A 23,150-nucleotide genomic window follows, 5' to 3' on the forward strand; every position below is an offset into this window, starting at 1 on the left:
TGTTCCACAGGATTAGCATTAAGCAAAAATGTGGTGTCAATTTTTAAAACGGGGTCAAAAACAGAGCCCATGGACTATAAACAGTAAGTCTAACATCTGTTATAGGTATACTGAAGGTTTTCTAAGAGATGCTACCGCAGTTTCATCGTGGGTTAATGAGGGATTCTGTCCTGTCAAACTAATCTAATCAGTTTCTATGCGGAGATAAGTACCCTGGATAGGTCATCAATATTTACTTGAATGGAATAGCGTGGGTGCTGGAAGTCGGACCTCTGCCAATCTGATATTAATTACCTATCCTGAGAATAGGTCATAATATAAGACAAAGGACAACTCCTTTAACCATTCTTTGGTAGAATGACTTGTGTGCTTACGCTTATTATCTTGCTGCATGGCCCACATTCTGTTGAGAGTCAGCTCATGGACAGATGTTCTAACATTTGCCTTTAGAATTTGCTGGTATAATTCAGAGTTCATTGTTCCATAAATGATAGCAAGCCATCCTGGCTCAGATGTAGCAAAACAGGCCCAAACCATGATACTACCACTACTGTGTTTCACAGATGAGGATCAGGTTCTTCTATTAGAATGTAATGTTTTCCTTTCTCCAAGCATAATGCTTTTCATTTAAATCAAAAAGTTCTATTTTGCTCTCATCCATCCATAGAACTTTGGACCAATAGGCTTTTGGTTAGTCCAGGTGATCTTTAGCTAACTCCAGATGGGCAGCAATTTTCTCCTGGCATTCCTTCTATGCACACTATTGCTGTTAAGTGTCCTCCTGATGGAAAAATCATAAATATTAGATAATGTGAGAAAAATCTTTTGTTGCTTAGAGATTGTCTTGAGTTCTTTTGTGACCACGCAGACTATTACACGCCTTGCTCTTGGCATGATCTATTTTGGTCGACCGCTTCTGGGGAGGGCAATAATGGTCTTGAATTTCCTCCATTAGTACATAATGTGTCTGACTGTGGATTAGTGAAATCCAGACTCTAACTTTTTTCAGCCTGAGCATCAGCAACTAGTATTAAGGCTGGTTACAGCCTGCATTTGTGGGAGGGGCTGCTGACTATATGTTCCCCACGCGTCCTCACCTTGAGGACGGTTGCTTCATGCAGCTTCGTCGATCCGTCCCGTCACTTCCGGTTCGCAGCGCGTCACTTCCGGGGCTCCTCCGAGCGGCGGTCACGTGCTCCTTGCACTCTGGACCCGAGCGCTCCGCCTCCCCCACGCGTCGGCGGGACGGGTAGGGTCCGGCCTGCGGGCTACCCCCTCCTCTGGGTCTCACCCATCCTCTGGCTTGGGCGCTGTCCCAGGCCGGCGTGCGTTCCGGCGGGGGGCGCGCGCCGGAGCTTCTCGGCCGGGCCTGGGCTTCCGGTCACGTGATCGGCTTGCGTTCCAGCTTGGAGCGCACGCCGGAATCCGGCCGGGCCCGGGCCCTCGGTCACCTGCTCGGAGTGCGCGCCGGATCCCTCACTCAGGCCAGACGATTCCAGGGCAGCGCCCCCAGGGCAGGTAAGCTCTGTCCCCACCGGGTCCCTCCTCACCGCAACTCCCTGTCCGGGCCCCCTTGTTCCGGGCTTCTCGTGGTCGGATAGGCGTGCGTTCCAGCGTGGAACGCACGCCGACACCTGCTCAAGCATGGTTTTATTATGCATGCATACCCTCTCACAGAACTATCGAGTTGACATTGCTTCAAATAAACAATTATAGTGCAGTGTAATCATGCTTCAACACTCCTACAGTCCTACATATCATATACGTGATATACCCAGGATAACACGCGATACACATGATAGATACGCTGTATCCACTGCATTTGCGAATTCCACCCTTGTTCCGTGCTCATGCATCTCACCATATGTCTTCCGCCCCCAACATCAGACAATGCTCTGCACTGTTTTTCATAGGTTGTCATTTTTTACAATGTTTGTTTCCACAATGTCCTCTGAGAGATGTGGATATTTTCTTAAGCAGGTGGCCCCGGTGCATTTGTTCATGGCGCAGCGGCGTTGGGGCTGCCGTCCTGTGCACACGTGTCTGGCGGCCGTGTCGGCCGTGCGCATGCGTCTGGCACCATTGTAGTGCCGTCCTCGCATGCTCAGGTTTGGCACAGCTGTCCCGTGCGGCCCTCCTGGGCACATACGTATGGCACCGCCGTGTTACACCTAGGTGCTGATTATTGCTTGTTGTCTATACTTGGGTCTGTTTTCCATGCTTCTTATCTCGCTCGCACACATCATCCGTAGTCTTCCTGGATCGCCCAGGCTCGTTCCGCCTCTGTCATCCTGGATCGCCCAGGCTCGTTCCGCCTCTGTCATCCTGGATCGCCCAGGCTCGTTCCTGTCTCTGTCATCCTGGATCGCCCAGGCTCGTTCTGCCTCTGTCATCCTGGATCGCCCAGGCTCGTTCCTGTCTCTGTCATCCTGGATCGCCCAGGCTCGTTCCTGTCTCTGTCATCCTGGATCGCCCGGGCTCGTTCTGCCTCTGTCATCCTGGATCGCCCGGGCTCGTTCTGCCTCTGTCTTCCTGGATCGTCCGGGCTCGTTCTGCCTCTGTCATCCTGGATCACCCAGGCTCGTTCTGCCTCTGTCATCCTGGATCACCCAGGCCCACACTGCCTCTGTCATCCTTCCTTGCTCCCCGCCCGGTCCTCCGGTCCCGCATCCTCTTTCTCTTCCCTGCTCTCCTAAAGCGATGTTTAAGAATAATGATAATATTAAAGCCAATTGGTACAAGTTCTTCTTTAGTACACCGGACCTGGGGGTATCTACAACTGTAATCAGGTATAATTGCATGTATTGTTTCTATTTTTTCATTTATTTTGCAGTACATTCCAGCCGAGAAGCCGTGGTTAGCAGGCACGGGGCTGGCCGGCCTGTTTCTCCATTTCGATTAAAAAAAAAAAAAAAAAAAAAAAGAGAAAAGAAGCTTCAGGAACGCAGCGGAGAGACCAGACGCCGGTGTGATCATTAAGGTGCTGCCTTGCGGACGCTGCTGCAGGGGTCTGGAACTGCGATTCTGGTTCCCATCGTCTAGGCTACCGCTGGCCCAGGTTAAGTAAGTTCGAACCTCCAGTGGACCCCTATTCCCACAAATGCCTTTTAATCGCTGCACAATCGCTCTCTGCCTCCTCGACTGGAACCAGAAACTGCACCTTCCACTGCTGCTACCAGATGTAATACAGGTTATCCCCTCCGGGGTAGCTAACTCCATGGATGTCGTTTTAGTCGTGGGGTTTTTGTTACTGTGCCATTTTTCCGGTTTCCTAATGTACCATTTTGGGCAATCTTTTCTATAACAAACAGGGCTGCGGTGCTGTCGTTTATTCAGCCCTCCCGATCAGAAGTAGCGGCTCATCAGCTTCCCGAATTCTTCAGGTATCAGGTATACGCCTTTTGTCTGTCTTCCCTGTCGTCCTGGATCACCCAGGCTCTCTCTGCTCCTGTCATCCTGGATCGCCCAGGCTCGCTCTGCTCCTGTCGTCCTGGATCGCCCAGGCTCGCTCTGCTCCTATCGTCCTGGATCGCCCAGGCTCGCTCTGCTCCTGTCGTCCTGGATCGCCCAGGCTCGCTCTGCTCCTGTCGTCCTGGATCGCCCAGGCTCGCTCTGCTCCTGTCGTCCTGGATCGCCCAGGCTCGCTCTGCTCCTGTCGTCCTGGATCGCCCAGGCTCGCTCTGCTCCTGTCGTCCTGGATCGCCCAGGCTCGCTCTGCTCCTGTCGTCCTGGATCGCCCAGGCTCGCTCTGCTCCTGTCGTCCTGGATCGCCCAGGCCCTCTCTGCTCCTGTCGTCCTGGATCGCCCAGGCTCGCTCTGCTCCTGTCATCCTGGATCGCCCAGGCTCGCTCTGCTCCTGTTATCCTGGATCGCCCAGGCTCGCTCTGCTCCTGTCATCCTGGATCGCCCAGGCTCGCTCTGCTTCTGTCATCCTGGATCGCCCAGGCTCGCTCTGCTCCCGTCTCCCTGGATCGCCCAGGCTCGCTCTGCTCCTGCCTCCCTGGATCTCCCAGGCTCGCTCTGCTCCTGTCTCCCTGGATCTCCCAGGCTCGCTCGGCTCCTGTCTCCCTGGGTTGCCCAGGCTCGCTCTGCTCCAGTCTCCCTGGATCGCCCAGGCTCGCTCTGCTCCAGTCTCCCTGGATCGCCCAGGCTCGCTCTGCTCCAGTCTCCCTGGATCGCCCAGGCTCGCTCTGCTCCAGTCTCCCTGGATCGCCCAGGCTCGCTCTGCTCCAGTCTCCCTGGATCGCCCAGGCTCGCTCTGCTCCAGTCTCCCTGGATCGCCCAGGCTCGCTCTGCTCCAGTCTCCCTGGATCGCCCAGGCTCGCTCTGCTCCAGTCTCCCTGGATCGCCCAGGCTCGCTCTGCTCCAGTCTCCCTGGATCGACCAGGCTCGCTCTGCTCCAGTCTCCCTGGATCGACCAGGCTCGCTCTGCTCCCCCTAGGCTCGCCCTACCTCGGTCATGCTGGATCGCCCAGGCTTGCTCTGTCTCTGTCATTCTGGATCACCCAGGCCCGCTCTACCTCAGTCTTCCTGGGTCACCCAGGCCCACGTTGCCTCTCTCATCCTGGGTCGCCCAGGCCCATGTTGCCTCTCACATCCTGGATCGCCCAGCTTGCTCTTCCGCCGTCACCTGGACAGTCACGTCACTAACTACCCACTGCCTTCCCGGTTCGCTCAGGTCATTTAACAGCCCAGCTCCGGCCTGAATCACTCGTGCCCTTGTTACCTCCCGTGTCGGTCGGTTCAATTAACTATTTCCCTCCTACAGCGTGGGTAGTCTTCTTGCCCACTTATCCAGGCCTACCCCGCACTGGCTTCAGGCACAGTTCAGCCAGATAGATCTTGGAGGGTGATAGGCATCCCTCCCGACTTCACGCCAATGTACACCTCAGCCCCTACCACAAGTATTAAGGCTGGTTACAGCCTGCATTTGTGGGAGGGGCTGCTGACTATATGTTCCCCACGCGTCCTCACCTTGAGGACGGTTGCTTCATGCCCCACCCTCCCGACCCTTCTTTCTTTCATTCCACTCTCTTGGGTGGCCCACTTATCCAGGCCTACCCCGCACTGGCTTCAGGCACAGTTCAGCCAGATAGATCTTGGAGGGTGATAGGCATCCCTCCCGACTTCACGCCAATGTACACCTCAGCCCCTACCACAATTCTGAGGGATTTGGAAATCTCCTTTGTTTGTGCCATAATACACATCCTGTTCTTTAAATAAAACAGGTCTCCCAACTGATTGTCATCCCAATGATTGAAAACACCTGACTCGAATTTAATCTTCAAATTATCTGGTAATCTTAAAGGATCACATACTGTCACATACCGGCAGGACAGGTAGTGGATCCTCTGGACCAGAGAGGCGATGGCGCGGGTTGTACTAAAGGACCGGTTCTAAGCAGTTACTGGTCTTCACCAGAGCCCGCCGCAAGACGGGATGGATTTGCTGCGGCGGTAACTACCAGGTCGTGTCCCCTAGTAACAACTCGACCTCTCTGGCAGCTGATAAGGCGTGGTACACAGGGAGAAGGCAAGAGCGTAGTCGGACGTAGCAGAGGTCAGGGCAGGCGGCAAGGTTCAAAGGCGGGTAGATGGTAGCAATGAGTTCGGCAACAGGCAAGGCAGACTAACACAGTGGAACGCTTTCTCTGAGGCACAAGGCACAAAGATCCAGCAGGAAGCTGTGGGAGGAGAAGGTATAAATGGGTAGTGCACAGGTGCAGCCTAATTAAGAGCGAGGACGCACACGCCGAGACACTAGAGTGCTGCCTGGGGGCATACGCTGTGAGCGCTCCGAGGCCAGCAGGGGACCCGGAGCGCTCAGCGTAACAGTACCCCCCCCCCCCTTTGGTCTCCCTCCCTTTTTGGTACCGAAGAACTTGCGGATGAGACTGCGGTCCAGGATGTTCTCCTCCAGCTCCCATGACCTCTCCTCAGGACTGCAGCCCTCCCAGTCGACCCAAAAATATATTTTCCCCCGGGAGATCTTGGTCGCCAAGATCTCCTTGACAGAGAATATATCAGAGGTACCGGCGACAGGGGTGGGAGAAACAAGCTTGGGAGAAAAACGGTTAAAGACAGCAGGTTTAAGAAGGGAGACATGGAAGGAGTTATGGATTCGGAGGGAGGGAGGAAGATGGAGCTGATAAGAAACTTGATTGATACGACTCTTGATTTTATAGGGTCCCAAGAAACGAGGGCCCAACTTGTAACTTGGGACCCTAAATCGGATGTACCTAGAGGAGAGCCACACCTTGTCACCCGGGCAAAATTCCGGAGGAGATCTGCGTCTCTTGTCAGCTTGAACCTTCATAAGGGCGGAAGCCTTGAGGAGAGCAGCGTGGGTTTTTCGCCAGATGGAGGAAAAATCCTGTACAAGACTGTCAACGGCAGGTACAGAAGAAGGAGTGGGAGACTGCGGCAGAGGTGGAAGAGGATGACGGCCAAAAACTACAAAGAAAGGAGACTTGTTAGAGGCAGAGGATTGTTTGTAGCTGTTGGAGAACTCTGCCCAGGGAAGTAGATCAGCCCAGTCGTCATGGCGTGAGGATACAAAGTGACGCAGATAGTCACCCAAAATTTGGTTCACCCGTTCTACTTGGCCGCTAGACTGGGGATGGTACGAAGAAGAAAAGTCCAATTTGATCCCGAGCTGAGCACATAGAGCCCTCCAGAATTTGGAGACAAATTGTACCCCATGATCCGAAACAATATGTTTGGGAAGGCCATGGAGGACGGAAGATGTGTTGGAAAAATTGTTTGGCCAACATGGGTGCAGAGGGTAGACCGGGCAGGGGTACAAAGTGAGCCATCTTGGAGAAGCGATCCACCACGACCCAAATAACGGACTTGCCATGGGAGGAGGGAAGATCTGTAATAAAGTCCATGGCGATGTGAGACCAGGGAACTTCAGGAACAGGTAGAGGCAAGAGTAGACCCGCTGGTTTCTGGCGAGGCGATTTATCCCGGGCGCAAATCATACAGGCCTGGACGAAGTCCGAGACATCTTTCTCCAGAGAAGACCACCAGTACCTTTGGGAGATTAGTTGGAGAGACTTTTGCACCCCTGGATGACCGGCAAAAGGGGAGGCATGGCCCCACTTGAGAATTCGCAGCCGCTGACGTGGCGGTACGTAGGATTTGCCAGGAGGAAGAAGGCGCAGGTCCACGGGAGCGACTGTAATAAGGCGTTCTGGAGGAATAATATATCGAGGTGTTAACTCGTCGCCCACCCACATCAGAGGAGCGAGACAGAGCATCTGCCCTAATGTTCTTACAAGCCAGACGGAAATGGATCTCAAAATTAAAGCGGGCGAAGAACAGAGACCAACGAGCCTGACGGGGATTTAATCTCTGAGCAGACTGGAGATAAGCCAGGTTCTTGTGGTCCGTGAAGATGTACACAGGATGTGTGGCGCCCTCGAGTAAATGTCTCCATTCCTCCAGTGCCAATTTAATAGCCAGCAGTTCCCTGTCCCCAATGGAGTAATTTCTCTCTGCGGAAGAGAATGTTTTTGAAAAGAAGCCACAATTAGAAGTCTTGCCCCGGGAAGAGAATCTGGTCTAGAGAGAACGGGTGCAGAGGCAAAGGCGGATTTCAGGGACTGGAAGGCTTCCTCGGCTTGGGAAGGCAAGGATTTGGGGTTAGCTCCTTTTCTTGTGAGGGCCACGATAGGAGCTACCAGAGTGGAATAGTGAGGGATGAATTGCCTGTAGTAATTCGCAAAGCCCAGAAATCTTTGTATGGCTCGGAGACCAGAGGGGCGTGGCCAATCCAGAACCGCCAAGAGCTTGGCTGGGTCCATTTGAAGTCCTTGGGCTGAGATAATGTATCCCAGGAAAGGCAGAGAGGTCCGTTCAAAAAGACATTTTTCAAGTTTAGCGTACAGGCGATTTCTCCTAAGACGAGTAAGAACTTGTTGCACATGGACCCTGTGTTGATCCAAATTGGAGGAAAAGATGAGGATATTATCCAGGTATACGACCACGCAGGTGTAAAGTAAGTCCCTGAAAATATCATTGACGAATTCCTGGAAGACAGCAGGTGCGTTGCAGAGGCCGAAGGGCATCACCAAATACTCAAAATGGCCGTCCCTTGTGTTAAAGGCGGTCTTCCATTCGTCTCCCTCACGGATACGGATCAGATTATAGGCCCCTCGAAGGTCCAATTTTGTGAAGATGGAAGGAATGGTATGGCTTGGGCAGCCCAGAAGGCGGAGAAACTTGCGGGTTCTGTTTGACCAGCGCAGGCTTGAGACAGCGGTCCGAACAGGAGGAACCCCAATGCAGGATCTCACCGGTGGACCAATTCAGGACAGGACTATGACGTTGAAGCCACGGCAGACCCAGGAGGAGTTCGGAGGAACAGAAGGGAAGGACAAAGAACTCTATAGTCTCGGTATCTGCAGAAGCTGGGTACGGAACTGCACTGTGGCAGAGAGTCTCTCACCGTTAACAGTAGAGATGAAAAACGGCTTGGGTAGACGGATTACTGGAATACGGTATTTGTCAACCAAGGAGGCATGAATGAAGTTGCCAGCTGAACCGGAATCCAAGAAGGCGGCTGCGGAGAAAGAGGACTTGGAAGAGATGATCAACTGCACGGGTATAAGACGTGGAGAGGAAGAATCCACACTTAGCAACGCCTCTCCCACGTTTACTAGGTGCGAGCGTTTCCCGAACGCGGTGGACGGAGAGGACAATCTCTAAGGAAGCACTCGGTACTGGCACAGTACAGACACAGGTTCTCGTTTCTGCGGCGGCTTCGTTCTTGCAGAGTTAGGCGTGACCGATCCACCTGCATGGCTTCCACGGCGGAAAACCCAGTAGCGGGTTGAGGTGGACGCAGAAAAACGGGAGCCAGACGAGGAAAGCGTCTAGGACGAGCTTTTTCCTTTTCAAGGAGGAGTTCCTCTTGTCTTTCGGCGAAACGTTTGTCTATCCTAGTGGCCAGCAAGATGAGGTCACTAAGAGTGGAAGGAAGCTCACGTGCAGCCAGAACGTCCTTTACTTCACTGTTAAGTCCCTTCTTGAAGGTGGCGCAAAGGGCTTCATTGTTCCAGTTCAGCTCAGAGGCCAGGGTGCGGAACTGAATGGCATAGTCACCCACGGAAGAACCTCCTTGGGTCAAATTTAGTAAGGCAGTCTCTGCGGAGGTAACCCAGGCAGGCTCCTCAAAAACATTCCGGAACTCTAGGCAGAAGCTCTGGACGGAAGCGGTGGCAGGATCTGCGCTGTCCCATAGTGGTGTAGCCCAGGCCAGGGCCTTCCCAGATAGTAAACTGAGAATATAGGCTACCTTGGCTCGCTTAGAAGGAAACTGGTCGGACAGAAGCTCGAGGTGGAGAGAGCACTGCGACAAGAACCCACGGCACTGCTTAGGATCTCCGTCATATTTGTCTGGTAGGGACAAATGGATTCTGGAACCGGTGGCAACTGCAGGCGGAGGTGATGCAGCAGGAGCAGACGGAGGAGCTGGCTGTTGCTGAGAAGGCAGGAGCTGCTGCAACATAGCGGTCAACTGGGCCAGCTGTTGACCCTGCTGGGCCACAATAGTGGTGAGGTCCGCTAGGCTTGGCAGGGGAACATCAGCGGGATCCATGGCCGGATCTTACTGTCACGTACCGGCAGGACAGGTAGTGGATCCTCTGGACCAGAGAGGCGATGGCGCGGGTTGTACTAAAGGACCAGTTCTAAGCAGTTACTGGTCTTCACCAGAGCCCGCCGCAAGGCGGGATGGATTTGCTGCGGCGGTAACTACCAGGTCGTGTCCCCTAGTAACAACTCGACCTCTCTGGCAGCTGATAAGGCGTGGTACACAGGGAGAAGGCAAGAGCGTAGTCGGACGTAGCAGAGGTCAGGGCAGGCGGCAAGGTTCAAAGGCGGGTAGACGGTAGCAACTGGTTCGGCAACAGACAAGGCAGACTAACACAGTGGAACGCTTTCTCTGAGGCACAAGGCACAAAGATCCGGCAGGAAGCTGTGGGAGGAGAAGGTATAAATGGGCAGTGCACAGGTGCAGCCTAATTAAGAGCGAGGACGCACACGCCGAGACACTAGAGTGCTGCCTGGGGGCATACGCTGTGAGCTCTCTGAGGCCAGCAGGGGACCCGGAGCGCTCAGCGTAACAGATACTTTTGGAACTCAAATATATAATATTGGATAATTTATCTCAAATAAATGACCAAGTCTATTATTTTTGACTTTATCTTAACTTTAAGAATTTTTAGTAGAGATGAGCGTTTTTCCTATTACTGTCCCTTCTCACGTCTGTCCCTGCAGTCAGAACACTGGAAAATGTCTAAATCTAAGATGGCCGCCATATTTATATGGCTGTGACATCACAGAGCTGTCTGGCTGGCTGCTGATTGGCTGCATGCATGGCATTATGGGTCAGCCAACCTTCCCAGAGTTCTTTGCACCATGTCTTCACATGTGTAGCCGCCATTTTAGGAAAAATTGCGATTCGTTACCACGAATCGCAAGGAAATTCGCATTCGTTGCAAATCACATTTTTTCAGAAATTCGGATCGAATTCCACTTCATCAGATTCGATTCGCTCATCTATAATTTTTAGAACTTGATATAGATTTAGGGCAAATGTATGCATAAATATAGAAAATATAGGGTTCATAACCTTTCAAGCACTATTGTACAGCTGTGGCTAAAAGTTTTAAGACTGAAACATTTTGGTTATCACAAAGTTTGCTGCTTCAGTGTTTTTTTAATCTTTTTGTCAGATGTTCATGGCACACATCTTTAATCCAGTTGAAAAGCAGTTCCTGAAGTCTTCCACCCAACTGCAAAGCATCCTGAAAATGGCCAGGAAACTGTGCATGCACTTTACCACTCTTACCCTGCAAAACATGCCCTCCTTGAGCTATAAAGACAGAGTAGTGTACCCCAACATCGCCTGATATGAGATGTTTAAACCTGTTAGAACTCCACTCTCCACATATTGGACCGACTGTATGAGTAAAGGAAGGCAGTAAACAATTTCTTGATGATGCAGGCGGACAGGAGCACTCCTCTTTGTGACTTCAACATTAGTCCGTGGCAGCTCATGCCTAACACCTGCCATTTGCTCGGGTACTTTGAGGAGGGCACTTTATTTGTCAGCTTCCAGGACTAGGGGATGAACAACTCTAGTAACAAACACTGGCCACATGGCCCAAGAAAACCCCAAGAAAATGCACATCCAGCAAGTATAAAAGCAATGCAAAAGTTTTATTAGGCTAAAAAAACACACAAACATACAAACCGGATTCCAAAAAAGTTGGGACACTAAACAAATTGTGAATAAAAACTGAATGCAATGATGTGGAGATGGCAAATGTCAATATTTTATTTGTAATAGAACGTAGATGACAGATCAAATGTTTAATCCAAGTAAATGTATCATTTTAAAGGAAAAATACGTTGATTCAAATTTTCACGGTGTCAACAAATCCCAAAAAAGTTGGGACAAGTAGCAATAAGAGGCTGGAAAAAGTAAATTTGAGCATAACGAAGAGCTGGAAGACCAATTAACACTAATTAGGTCAATTGGCAACATGATTGGGTATAAATAGAGCTTCTCAGAATGGCAGTGTCTCTCAGAAGCCAAGATGGGTAGAGGATCACCAATTCCCACAATGTTGCGCAGAAAGATAGTGGAGCAATATCAGAAAGGTGTTACCCAGCAAAAAATTGCAAAAACTTTTGCATCTATCATCATCAACTGTGCATAACATCATCCGAAGATTCAGAGAATCTGGAACAATCTCTGTGCGTAAGGGTCAAGGCCGTAAAACCATACTGGATGCCCGTGATCTCCGGGCTCTTAAACGACACTGCACCACAAACAGGAATGCTACTGTAAAGGAAATCACAGAATGGGCTCAGGAATACTTCCAGAAACCATTGTCAGTGAACACAATCCACCGTGCCATCCGCCGTTGCCAGCTGAAACTCTACAGTGCAAAGAAGAAGCCATTTCTAAGAAAGATCCACAAGCTCAGGCGTTTTCACTGGGCCAGGGATCATTTAAAATGGAGTGTGGCAAAATGGAAGACTGTACTGTGGTCAGACGAGTCACGATTCGAAGTTCTTTTTGGAAATCTGGGACGCCATGTCATCCGGACCAAAGAGGACAAGGACAACCCAAGTTGTTATCAACGCTCAGTTCAGAAGCCTGCATATCTGATGGTATGGGGTTGCATGAGTCCGTGTGGCATGGGCAGCTTGCATGTCTGGAAAGGCACCATCAATGCAGAAAAATATATTCAGGTTCTAAAACAACATATGCTCCCATCCAGACATCATCTCTTTCAGGGAAGACCCTGCATTTTTCAACAAGATAATGCCAGACCACATTCTGCATCAATCACAATATCATGGCTGCGTATGAGAAGGATCCAGGTACTGAAATGGCCAGTCTGCAGTCCAGATCTTTCATCTATAGAGAACATTTGGCACATCATAAAGAGGAAGGTGCAACAAAGAAGGCCCAAGACAATTGAACAGTTAGAGGCCTGTATTAGACAAGAATGGGAGAGCATTCCTATTTCTAAACTTGAGAAACTGGTCTCCTCGGTCCCCAGACGTCTGTTAAGTGCTGTAAGAAGAAGGGGAGATGCCACACAGTGGTGAAAATGGCCTTGTCCCAACTTTTTGGGGATTTGTTGACACCATGAAATTCTGATTCAACATATTTTTCCCTTAAAATTGTACATTTTCTCAGTTTAAACTTTTGTTCCGTGATTTATGTTCTATTCTGAATAAAATATTAGAAGTTGGCACCTCCACATCATTGCATTCAGTTTTTATTCACGATTTGTATAGTGTCCCAACATTTTTGGAATCCGGTTTGTACTTTATGTGGTGATTACTTTAAAACGCATTTACTTATCCAAGCCATTATGAGAATGTTTTCTTGTCACATATTGTACTTCATGACAGTGGTAAATTTGAGTTAAAATATTTCTTTTTTATTTATAAAAAAAATACCAAATAGAATTTTCACAATTTCACTTTTTGGTAGATTTAGCATTTTAATCCATTTTTCATTTTTTTTTTTTTTTACGGTGTTCATCTGAGGGGTTAAGACTAGTGATGATGGAGCACCAAAGTATTTGGGTGTTCGGCCCGAACACATTGCTATATTCGTACCCGAGCATAATGGAAGTGAATTGGGGACAACCAGGCACCCCCTGCTCTGAAGAGGGGAGGGTGCCTGGTCCATTGGAAAAGAACAGAAATTGACAGAAACTCCACCTAAATGGATCGAGAACTGCATGGGGACGATGTCTGGATGCATCTTGGACTCCCAAGTCGCTGCTGGGAACCATGTTGTCCGAGTTGTATGCCACTTTTTCAGACTGACAAAAATACGCACAAAACCCTCCAAAAAATCTATTGTACAGGAAATATTGTTAGGAAACATTCTTTCCTGTATATTCAATTGTATATAAAGTGCAAGTGCTTCAAAAAATTACAAGCAAGAGGCACTCCGAAACAGCCCGTATATCACATAAAGGAGGGCCTCATTCACATTGTTGTATAATTGTTCAGGTAGTGGGACTCCTACACTCATGAAGCCTATGCACTTAGTGAAAGGGCTGTCAAAAATTACAAGAAACGGGCACTACAATACACCCTTTATTACACATGAAGGAGGGCATCATACACAATCTTGAAAAATTATGATTGGTGGGCTGTTGGTGACCCTCACAAACATTTGGGGCAAGGTCTTGCTGATCTGACCATCCAAAACATGAGGGGCGAGGGCCTGCTGCTGAGCTGACCCTCTAAAACATTAGGGGTGAGGGCCTGCTGGTGAGCTGACACTTTAAAACATTATATGTGAGTGCATGCTGTTCAGCCGACGCTCTAAAACATTATATGCAAATTTATGCTGTTCAACTGATGCTCTAAAACATTATATGCGAGTGCCTGCAGGTGAGCTCACGCTCTAAAACATTATATGTGAGTCCATGCTGTTCAGCTGACGCTCTAAAACATTATATGTGAGTGCATGCTGTTCAGCTGATGCTTTAAAACATTATATGCGAGTGCCTGCAGGTGAGCTGACGCTCTAAAACATTAAATGTGAGTGCATGCTGTTCAAATGATGCTCTAAAACATTATATGCAAGTGCATGCTGTAAAGCTGATGCTCTCAAACATTATTTTCATGTGCATGTTGTTCAGCTGACTCTCTAAAACATTATTTGTGGGTGCCTTCAGGTGAGCTGACGCTCTAAAACATTATATGCGAGTGCATGCTGTTCAAATGACACTCTAAAACATTATATGTGAGTGCATGCTGTACAACTGACGCTCTAAAACATTATATGCGAGAGCATGCTGTTCAGCTGACCCCTTAAAAAAAATTGAGTTGAGAGCCTGCAGTTGAGCTGACCCTATTTAAAAAAAATTTGAGTGGAGGGAATATATACAATCTGGATGAGGAGGAGGAGAAAACAAGATTCAACCAAATACTCTTTTTTTGTGGTGGAAAAGGTGCATGGGAATACACTACAGTAGATTGAGTACATTATAAATGATAGATTGAAATTGCCTTTATGTTCATCATCAGCTCAGCTCTCCTCTTATGGAGCCCATCCACAAAAAAAACAGTTTTCGGATGGCGTACTGTATATGTCAAAGAAAACAACACACTATGGACACTAGATTAGGCAAAGATTATTGGAATTTACGCTAAAGGAACAGTTTTCGGATGGGGTACTGTATATGTCACGAATGTCTTTTACACACACACACACTACAGAGACAGTAGATGAGGACTGGTCCCTGATTATTTAAATTTACGCTAAAGAAACAGTTTTCAGATGATGTGCTGTATATGTCACATAAATCCACATACTATGGATACTAGATTAAGTCCAGATTAGTTAAATTTGCTCTAAAGAAACAGTTTTCGGATGGCGTACTGTATATGTCACAGAAAACAACACACTATGGACACTAGATTAGGCCAAGATTATTGGAATTTACGCTAAAAGAGCAGTTTTCGGATGGGGTACTGTATATGTCACAGATATGTATTACACGCACACACTACAGAGACAGTAGATGAGGGCTGGCCCCTGATTCTTTAAATTTACGCTAAAGAAACAGTTTTCGGATGGCGTACTGTATATGTCACAGAAAACAACACACTATGTATACTAGATTAGGCCCAGATTATTGGAATTTGCCCTAAAGAAACAGTTTTCGGATGGCGTACTGTATATGTCACAGAAAACAACACACTATGGACACTAGATTAGGCTAAGATTATTGGAATTTACGCTAAAAGAGCAGTTTTTTCGGATGGGGTACTGTATATGTCACAGATATGTATTACACGCACACACTACAGAGACAGTAGATGAGGGCTGGCCCCTGATTCTTTAAATTTACGCTAAAGAAACAGTTTTCGGATGGCGTACTGTATATGTCACAGAAAACAACACACTATGTACACTAGATTAGGCCCAGATTATTGGAATTTGCCCTAAAGAAACAGTTTTTGGATGGCGTACTGTATATGTCACAGAAAACAACACACTATGGACACTAGATTAGGCCAAGATTATTGGAATTTACGCTAAAAGAGCAGTTTTCGGATGGGGTACTGTATATGTCACAGATATGTATTACACGCACACACTACAGAGACAGTAGATGAGGGCTGGCCCCTGATTCTTTAAATTTACGCTAAAGAAACAGTTTTCGGATGGCGTACTGTATATGTCACAGAAAACAATACACTATGGACACTAGATTAGGCCCATATTATTGAAATTCACGCTAAAGAAACAGTTTTCGGGTGGAGTACTGTATATGTCTCAGATGTGTATTAAACGCACACTATAGACAATACATGTGGCACTGATTATTAGAATTTACGCAAAAAGACACAGTCTGCAGATGATGTACAGTATATGTCAGTATTACACATAATCATCAGCTTCCTCTATGATATATGTTCAAATAGTCACGGTTATCTGTTTACATTATAAAAATACATACAGTGTTGCCATGTGATGTAAAAGTGGACACTCCAGTTCTTGTAGGAGGATTTGGAGGATATCTTACAGAATCACTTGGGACTGGCCTGTCTGAAATATAAGAAATCACAATTTTATAGAAAAGAAGCAATGAAAAGAGAATGACACCAAAGTTTAGTCTAACATCTTCAGCATAAAAATAGTTCTCTGGCCTCTACATGGCAAACATGCAGCAGTTTTTGCAGACTCCCAGCATTGTCTGCCGGCTGGAACACCTGGCCACAGGTTTGAAATTAGCCTAACCAGATTAAAATTATCACAAATATTCTCTGCCATCATACACTAGTCTCCTAAATTATTGTATTATTAATGTTCAATGCAACATCATTGTTTGGCCTCATGCACACGGCCGTTGTGCGGCCGTTCTGTGCATTGGGGACCGCAATTTGCAACAAACAACGTCCGTGCAGTGGCCGGGATGGATCCAGACCCATTCAACTTGAATGGGTCCATGAGCCATCCACACCACAAAAAAATAGAACATGTTCTATTTTTTTCGGTGCTGAGGCACAGACAGAAACACCACGGAAACACTCCATAGTGCTCCTGTGGGTCCCATGCCTCCGTTCAGCACCGCAGCTCTGGATGGTTGACCTATTCAAGTGAATGGGTCCACATCCGTGATGCAGGGAGCACACGACCAGTGCCCGCATGTTGCAGTCTCGCTGTTTGCGGGCTGCAATACGGCCATGGCCGGGCAACGGCCGTGTGCATGAGACCTTTTTCTTAGCTTCCTAGATTACTGTAGGGGATCAGCAAACTTGTGTTTTCAAGTTTGATGTACAAGGTTCGGGTTATCTAAGAATTCTGTTATGGATTCCACTACCACGAACCATAACTAATGGTCTGTGTTAGCGGAACCCATAACGGAATTCTGAGATAACCTGAACCTTGTATGCCGAACATGAAAACACAAGTTTGCTCAACACTAATTACTGTTTGATGCCAGAGTTTGTAGTAAATTGTTTTCAAATACATTCAGTGGCATCGTCACAGTCCCTCCTGTGACAGATGTCAGGAGATCAAGCAGACTGGTGGAGTGTGGATGAATTTAACAGCCTCTTTGTTTACTCTTGATTCAGTGTTGTTGTTGTTAATTACCACATTCCTTGTTTCAGCTTAGTAGTCATTACTTCTACCCTATTTAGTCTTACCCCACCCTTCTGACTGTGCGGTAAGATAGCTTCATTTGGTTTTGGAAGAGCTAGAGTTCCTGCTTGTCCATCTCACTACAGAAGTTAAGTGTCGCGTTTGTTTGTGTTTTGTTTTCCCTTCCTTGTTGGTTGTTACTAGGCCTCAGGCTCCTGGCAGCCTAATGCGGAGCATAGTGACAATTTGCATATGACAGCAATTCTCACCTGATTCAGGCTTGTTTTAAGCTGCAGCGTGCTCATCATCTCCCACCGTTCATCTCAAGAATAGGAGGAGGCATGGTGTAATCTCATCATCATGTGATGGGATAGGGAGCACTTCAGCAACATTCCTGCCACTGAAGATAAGATGCTTGGAGTGCTTATTGGTTAAAGGGAGTCTTTCACCATTATAACACTAACATCAGGATCTCCATTGCATTCCCCATATTAGAATGCTACCTTCCATATTGCTGTCCATCGCCGATTTTCTCAGAAAAACACTTTTATTCAATATGTTAATTAGCTTCTGAAGGTGCCCAGGGGCGCCGTTCCCAAGGGCCCTTGTCGCTTTTCAGATGAAACCCCTCCCCTTTCACCCCTCTGGCCGAGGTTCTTCTGATTATGTCCTCCTCTTAGTGAGAAATCCAGCGCCATCGCCGTTGAACAGATTCGCCGCACCAGCACACTTCTTTCCCCATTATGGCTAGAGGCACTTAAGAGCGCTTAATGCGCATGTGCCAGCCCATACATCCCGATCTAGCTGGCCTTGTGCCTCTGCCCATAATGGGGAATGAAGTGTGCAGGGGCAGCGAATCTGTTGAACGGCGCTGGTGCTGGATTTCTCACTAAGAGGAGGACGTAATCAGAAGAACCTAGGGCGGGACAGAGGGGTGAAAGGGTAGGGGTTTCGTATGAAAAGCGACGAGGGGCTGGGCAACGGCCTCATGAACGCTACCCCTGGGCACCTTCAGAAGCCAATTAACATATTTAATAAAAGTGTTTTTCTGAGAAAATCGGAGATGGACAGCAATATGGGGAATGTAATGTAGATCCTGATGTTAGTGTTCTGTAATGGAGATTTTATGTGAAAGATTCCCTTTAAACAGCTAAAGGGGGCATAACTGGCAGATTTCAAAGTGTGATAGGGAGGTTTAAAAACGGCATTCTCGTAACCTGGAGATATACATAACAGGCAGGATTTAATCTGCCAGTGGTGCCCCTTTAGCTATTTAACCAATAAGTGCTCCCACTACTTTGTCTTCAGAGTCAAGAACACTGCCCTTGTTCTCTGGCGACCACTGCAGCACTCCCATTCCTATAGCTCTCACTGGAACCTGCTTCATAGGGGCTAGCACCACAATCTTGTTTTACAGATTCATTTGTCAGCCTTAAATCAAAGATTCTAGGTCAGTAGTTTAAGAAAGATCCCTGGGAATTATAGCTCCCTCTGGAGCCACACAGCTTCAACATTGTGGTAGTGCATGTGCATGGCTCTCACCATTTACTTTGACGGGAGTTATGGAGAGCATCTAAGCCATGATTTTTATAGAAGTAAATGGAAAAAAAACAACTATGCATTGCCATCTCTCTATTCCCTCTCTGCCTGAATAAGGCAAACTTCGGTCCATTCACCAGGTAGGACAGGAATAAGTGGAACCCCACTTTAAAGAGAGGTGTGACTACCAGAGGTGAGATCTGCATATATCAGGCAATTTATGGCATATCCTGTGGTCTAAAATGGGGAACATTTACAGCAAAGTCCAAGCCTTGAAGCTACTGGGACACATTTACTGTAGTGTCTGTGCCTGTTTTTCTGGAGTAAAAAAGCTGTTTTAGAGTGTCTTATTTAAGTCTCAACTGATTTTGCACCTGTTTAGGAGGCATTTACGCCTTATTCATCTAATTCTTCGAGTTGTGTTTGTTTTGCCCCTTATTTACGATGTATATATCTTGGCGCACCTTTTTTTGCACTTGAATTCTTAGGCTACTTTCACACTAGCGTTCGGGCGGATCCGTTCTGAACGGATCCGCTCATATTAATGCAGACGGAGGCTCCGTTCAGTACGGATCCGTCTGCATTAATAACTTTAAAAAAATTCGCAAGTGCGCAAGTGCGAAAGTAGCCTGCGCGGATCCGTTCAGACTTTCAATGTAAAGTCAATGGGGGACGGATCCGCTTGAAGATTGAGCCACATTGTGGCATCTTCAAACGGATCCGTCCCCATTGACTTACATTGAAAGTCTGGACGGATCCCACGGATCCGCACGCCTCCGAACGGCCAGGCGGACACCCGAACGCTGCAAGCAGCGTTCAGCTGTCCGCCTGTCCGTGCGGAGGCGAGCGGAGCGGAGGCTGAACGCCGCCAGACTGATGCAGTCTGAGCGGATCCGCCTCCATTCAGACTGCATCAGGGCTGGACGGCTGCGTTCGGGTCCGCTCGTGAGCTCCTTCAAACGGAGCTCACGAACGGAAACCCGAACGCTAGTGTGAAAGTAGCCTTATTTGTACTCCATTCCTGACCAGCCTTATTTTTCTGATATGTTTTGAGGGGGAATTTGTGCAACTTCTGAACCTGTTTTACAAGAAAACAACCACTAGAAGTCAGACTTAAGCCAAATATGATAAAGCTTATTTATTAAGTGATCATAAATTTGAGGCAATTTAAAGATGTGCCCCGAAGTGTTGAAACATAATCTAATGTTCTTTGGTATCTCTGACTCACATTTTTTTTACTATATTCCAAAGTAATACACATTAGTATGGTATGACTCTACTATACTTTGTTACCCTTGAATTGGCGTCTGATGATAAACTTTCATTCTGTAAGCATGTTCAGTTAAAGGGGTATTCAGGTTTTAGAAAGTTATCCCCTATCCCCAGGATAGGGGATAACTATCAGATTGATGGGTGTCCTCCCAATGGGACCACCACCAGTCATGACAATGGGTACCCTGGACCCCGCAAAGCCTTTCTGAAATGGACGGAGAGGCTGGTTGGAAAAGCGCGTCACTACTCCATTGATTTCTATTGGAGTGTTTTGCTATCTCCAGTGCTCTCATAGAAATGGATGGAGCTGCAGCACTCTTTTCCAACCAGTCTCTCTGTCCACTTCAGGGGGCTCCACAGGGTACGGTTCCCCCATTCTCGTGATTGGAGTGGGTCCCTGTGGTTAGCCCCTCAAAGATCTGATAGTTTTCCCCTACCCTGTTGATAGGGGATAACTTTCTATAACCAAAATACTTTCTATTATTTATCTTTAACTAATTTTGAGCCATATGCCATATTCCTCACTATCCTCATGCAAATTGTAACTAAGAACTCATAGAGTAATATACATATATACTAAAATAACTTACCAATGTAATCTTGGTTGGAAGAACTATTTTTTGGAGCGCTAATTGGTAGAATATCATTATTAGTTGGAGGTGGTTCATAACCATCACTGTTTTCACTGTCTTCATCTTCTGGAGCTGGGGATTCATAGTCTGCATTTTTCTCTGGCTCATCTGGATCCTCATAGTCATCATCATCCTAAATTATGGATTATATTATATATAAGTATGGAGAAAGAAGATAAAGATAGCAATAAGTGAGTAATTTATCCTTAAATAATAAATACATGGATTATGGAATCCAGAGGGGATAAAAATCAGCAATCTGGTTTTGAGTTGTCTGGGAGTCGTAACTATATAAGCAGACTGAAAATGCGAGTTTGTGAGCGTGTGCGAGCGTTTTTTTTTGCAAGTGTGTGTTTGTCTTAAGTGTATGACTTAGGATAAATGAGGGAGTATCTGTAAGGCCTGTTAGGTTATCTGTGTGCATTGCTAAGTGTGTTTGTGCCTGACTGTATTGTACTTTATAACAAGTCAGAGCAGTATAGTATAGCTTATACATTATAACTTGTTTTGCTGTCATGTTTATTGCATAGCAGCTAAGAGTAAATTGTGGGGTATATTTTTGCATTTTTAGTATATTGGTTTTCTCAGTACTTCAGTCTCTTGTGTGTTGCACTGGTGACTAGTTAAGGACATGGTTATGTAAAAAAGAGAAGTTAAAAGGGACTCCAGATTTTCAAGTTATCCCCTTCCCAAAGCTGGGACCCCCACAATCATGAGAATGAGGGCCCTGTACCACATGCAGCCTCCTTAAATGAACGGAGCATCCAGTTACACATGCATGCAACCTTTCCATTCATTTCTTTGAGTGTTCTAGAGATAGTGATGCACTCGGCTATCTACGGAACTCCCATACAAATGAATAGAGCAGGAGCACGCATGTGTGACTGGCTACTCAATTCATTTCAGTGGGGCTGCAGGGTGTATGGGTACCCTGTTCTCATGATCAGTGGGAGTCCTACCACTGGGATCTAATAGTGGGGTATAATAGAGGGGTCTAATAATTATCCCCTGTTCTGCCCAACAGGGTTAGAAAATCATTGCAGTCTACTTCTGCCAGTCAGGGTATTTCAGAGTGTTCAGTGTGATTATAGCACCATCTAGCAATGTTAAGTTTTATTATACTTTATTTTCTTTGTTTTCTTGTTACAGGACTACTGCATTGTGGCTTATTGCAAAGCATTCTGAGAAAGAGAAACCTCCATGACATACAGTATCATCAGAGCGGTCCTATGCGTGACTCCTTCTCAAACTCCACTATCCTTGAAAATGCATATCTGGTAAGAGATCTACCTCTGTTTCAGGGATATTGTGTAATGCTGAGCTGTTTAGTCAGTTTGTAATTGTTACTCAGGGAGTTACTACTGTTAGCGAGCCATGCAATCATATGTATAGGCAGCCATTTCACCATGTGCCTTCATTGTTAATATAAATGTTATACTACATGCTATCTTATAGTTAATACTTATACATGCTATTTGTATCATTGTAGTTTTACCAATTAATCAACCACATATATAATCTCTCTCTCACACACACCACGCAGAGAGTAAAACCTGTTGACCAATAGTGATGGACAAACATCACCCTGGACGGTTCGCAAATGCATGTTTGCGATCAAATGTGCGTGAACCGCATGTTCCTGGTGGGCCCCATTGACTTTAATGGCAGACGAAACTGAAAAACCTTCAGGTCATATTTTCAGCCACCAAATACTTACTAGAAGTGCACAAATAGTCCTACAACATGGACAGTGACATACCAGAGGGGGATCATTGGCAAAAATTCCCACAAAAAATGTGTATTTTAATAAGGGGCCATTTTCATGCGTCTTGAAGGGGAACTCTCAAAAATGTGCTCTGCTGGAGGTACATTAAGCGGCCACTGGTGAAAACTTTTACTGTGGGCCAGTACAGGCCCCAAAAATAATGGCATTCGCCTGACAAAAAAGAAATTGTGATGATAATTCAAAAGGGTGTTTCTTCAGGGAGGCGCAAAATTTGACTAGCTAAGGAAGGACATTAGCCTCACAAACTGGGACAATGTCCTCAAAAATAAAAATGCAGCCACAAAATGAGATATTTTTAAAAGCATCCTAAACTGTAATTGTGAGAGGTACATACCTTGTGGAAATAAAAGGGTGAGGTACAAGAAAAAAACAATGTGGATAAATATAAATGTAAAGGGAGCAGTAAATGACAAAAAGAAAACATTTAAATCAATAAAAAACTGAAAGGTAGCATAGAAGCATTGAAAAGCTATAAGGAAAAACAGGAATATGTAAAAGATGAAGCAGCCAAGCTGGAGAAGCATTGCCAAAGAGAGTAAAACTAATGCTAAAATGTTCTTCAATTATATAAATGGTAAAACATTTAAACCTGAAAGTGTTGGCCCTTTACAGACTGATGAGGGAGGACTTATTGAGAGAGAATTCCCCACTGAATTCACTGAGGAAAAAGAACTGTGAGTTGAAATGCAAAGTGTAAAAGTGTCTGACCTAGGAAGAAGTGCAGCGTCGTCGTAAAAAGATTAAAATGTAAGGGTCCAGATGGCATACACCCCTGT

The 23,150-nt window shown here is 46.8% G+C and overlaps 1 protein-coding gene across 5 annotated transcripts in view; it reads right to left on the reverse strand.

Moving 5' to 3' along the window:
• LCP2 (lymphocyte cytosolic protein 2) overlaps positions 1-23,150 on the reverse strand; it is a 527,047-nt gene that overhangs the window by 245,210 nt on the left and 258,687 nt on the right. For all 5 annotated transcript variants that reach the window (XM_044280889.1, XM_044280886.1, XM_044280887.1 and 2 more), the window contains 2 exons: positions 20,547-20,721; positions 16,019-16,107 (listed from right to left, as the gene is read on the reverse strand). In XM_044280889.1, coding sequence (XP_044136824.1) covers positions 16,019-16,107; positions 20,547-20,721 — 264 coding nt within the window. The remainder of the gene's footprint in view (positions 1-16,018; positions 16,108-20,546; positions 20,722-23,150) is intronic.

This window comes from Bufo gargarizans, chromosome 2, assembly GCF_014858855.1.
Source record: "Bufo gargarizans isolate SCDJY-AF-19 chromosome 2, ASM1485885v1, whole genome shotgun sequence".
NCBI lineage: Eukaryota > Metazoa > Chordata > Amphibia > Anura > Bufonidae > Bufo > Bufo gargarizans.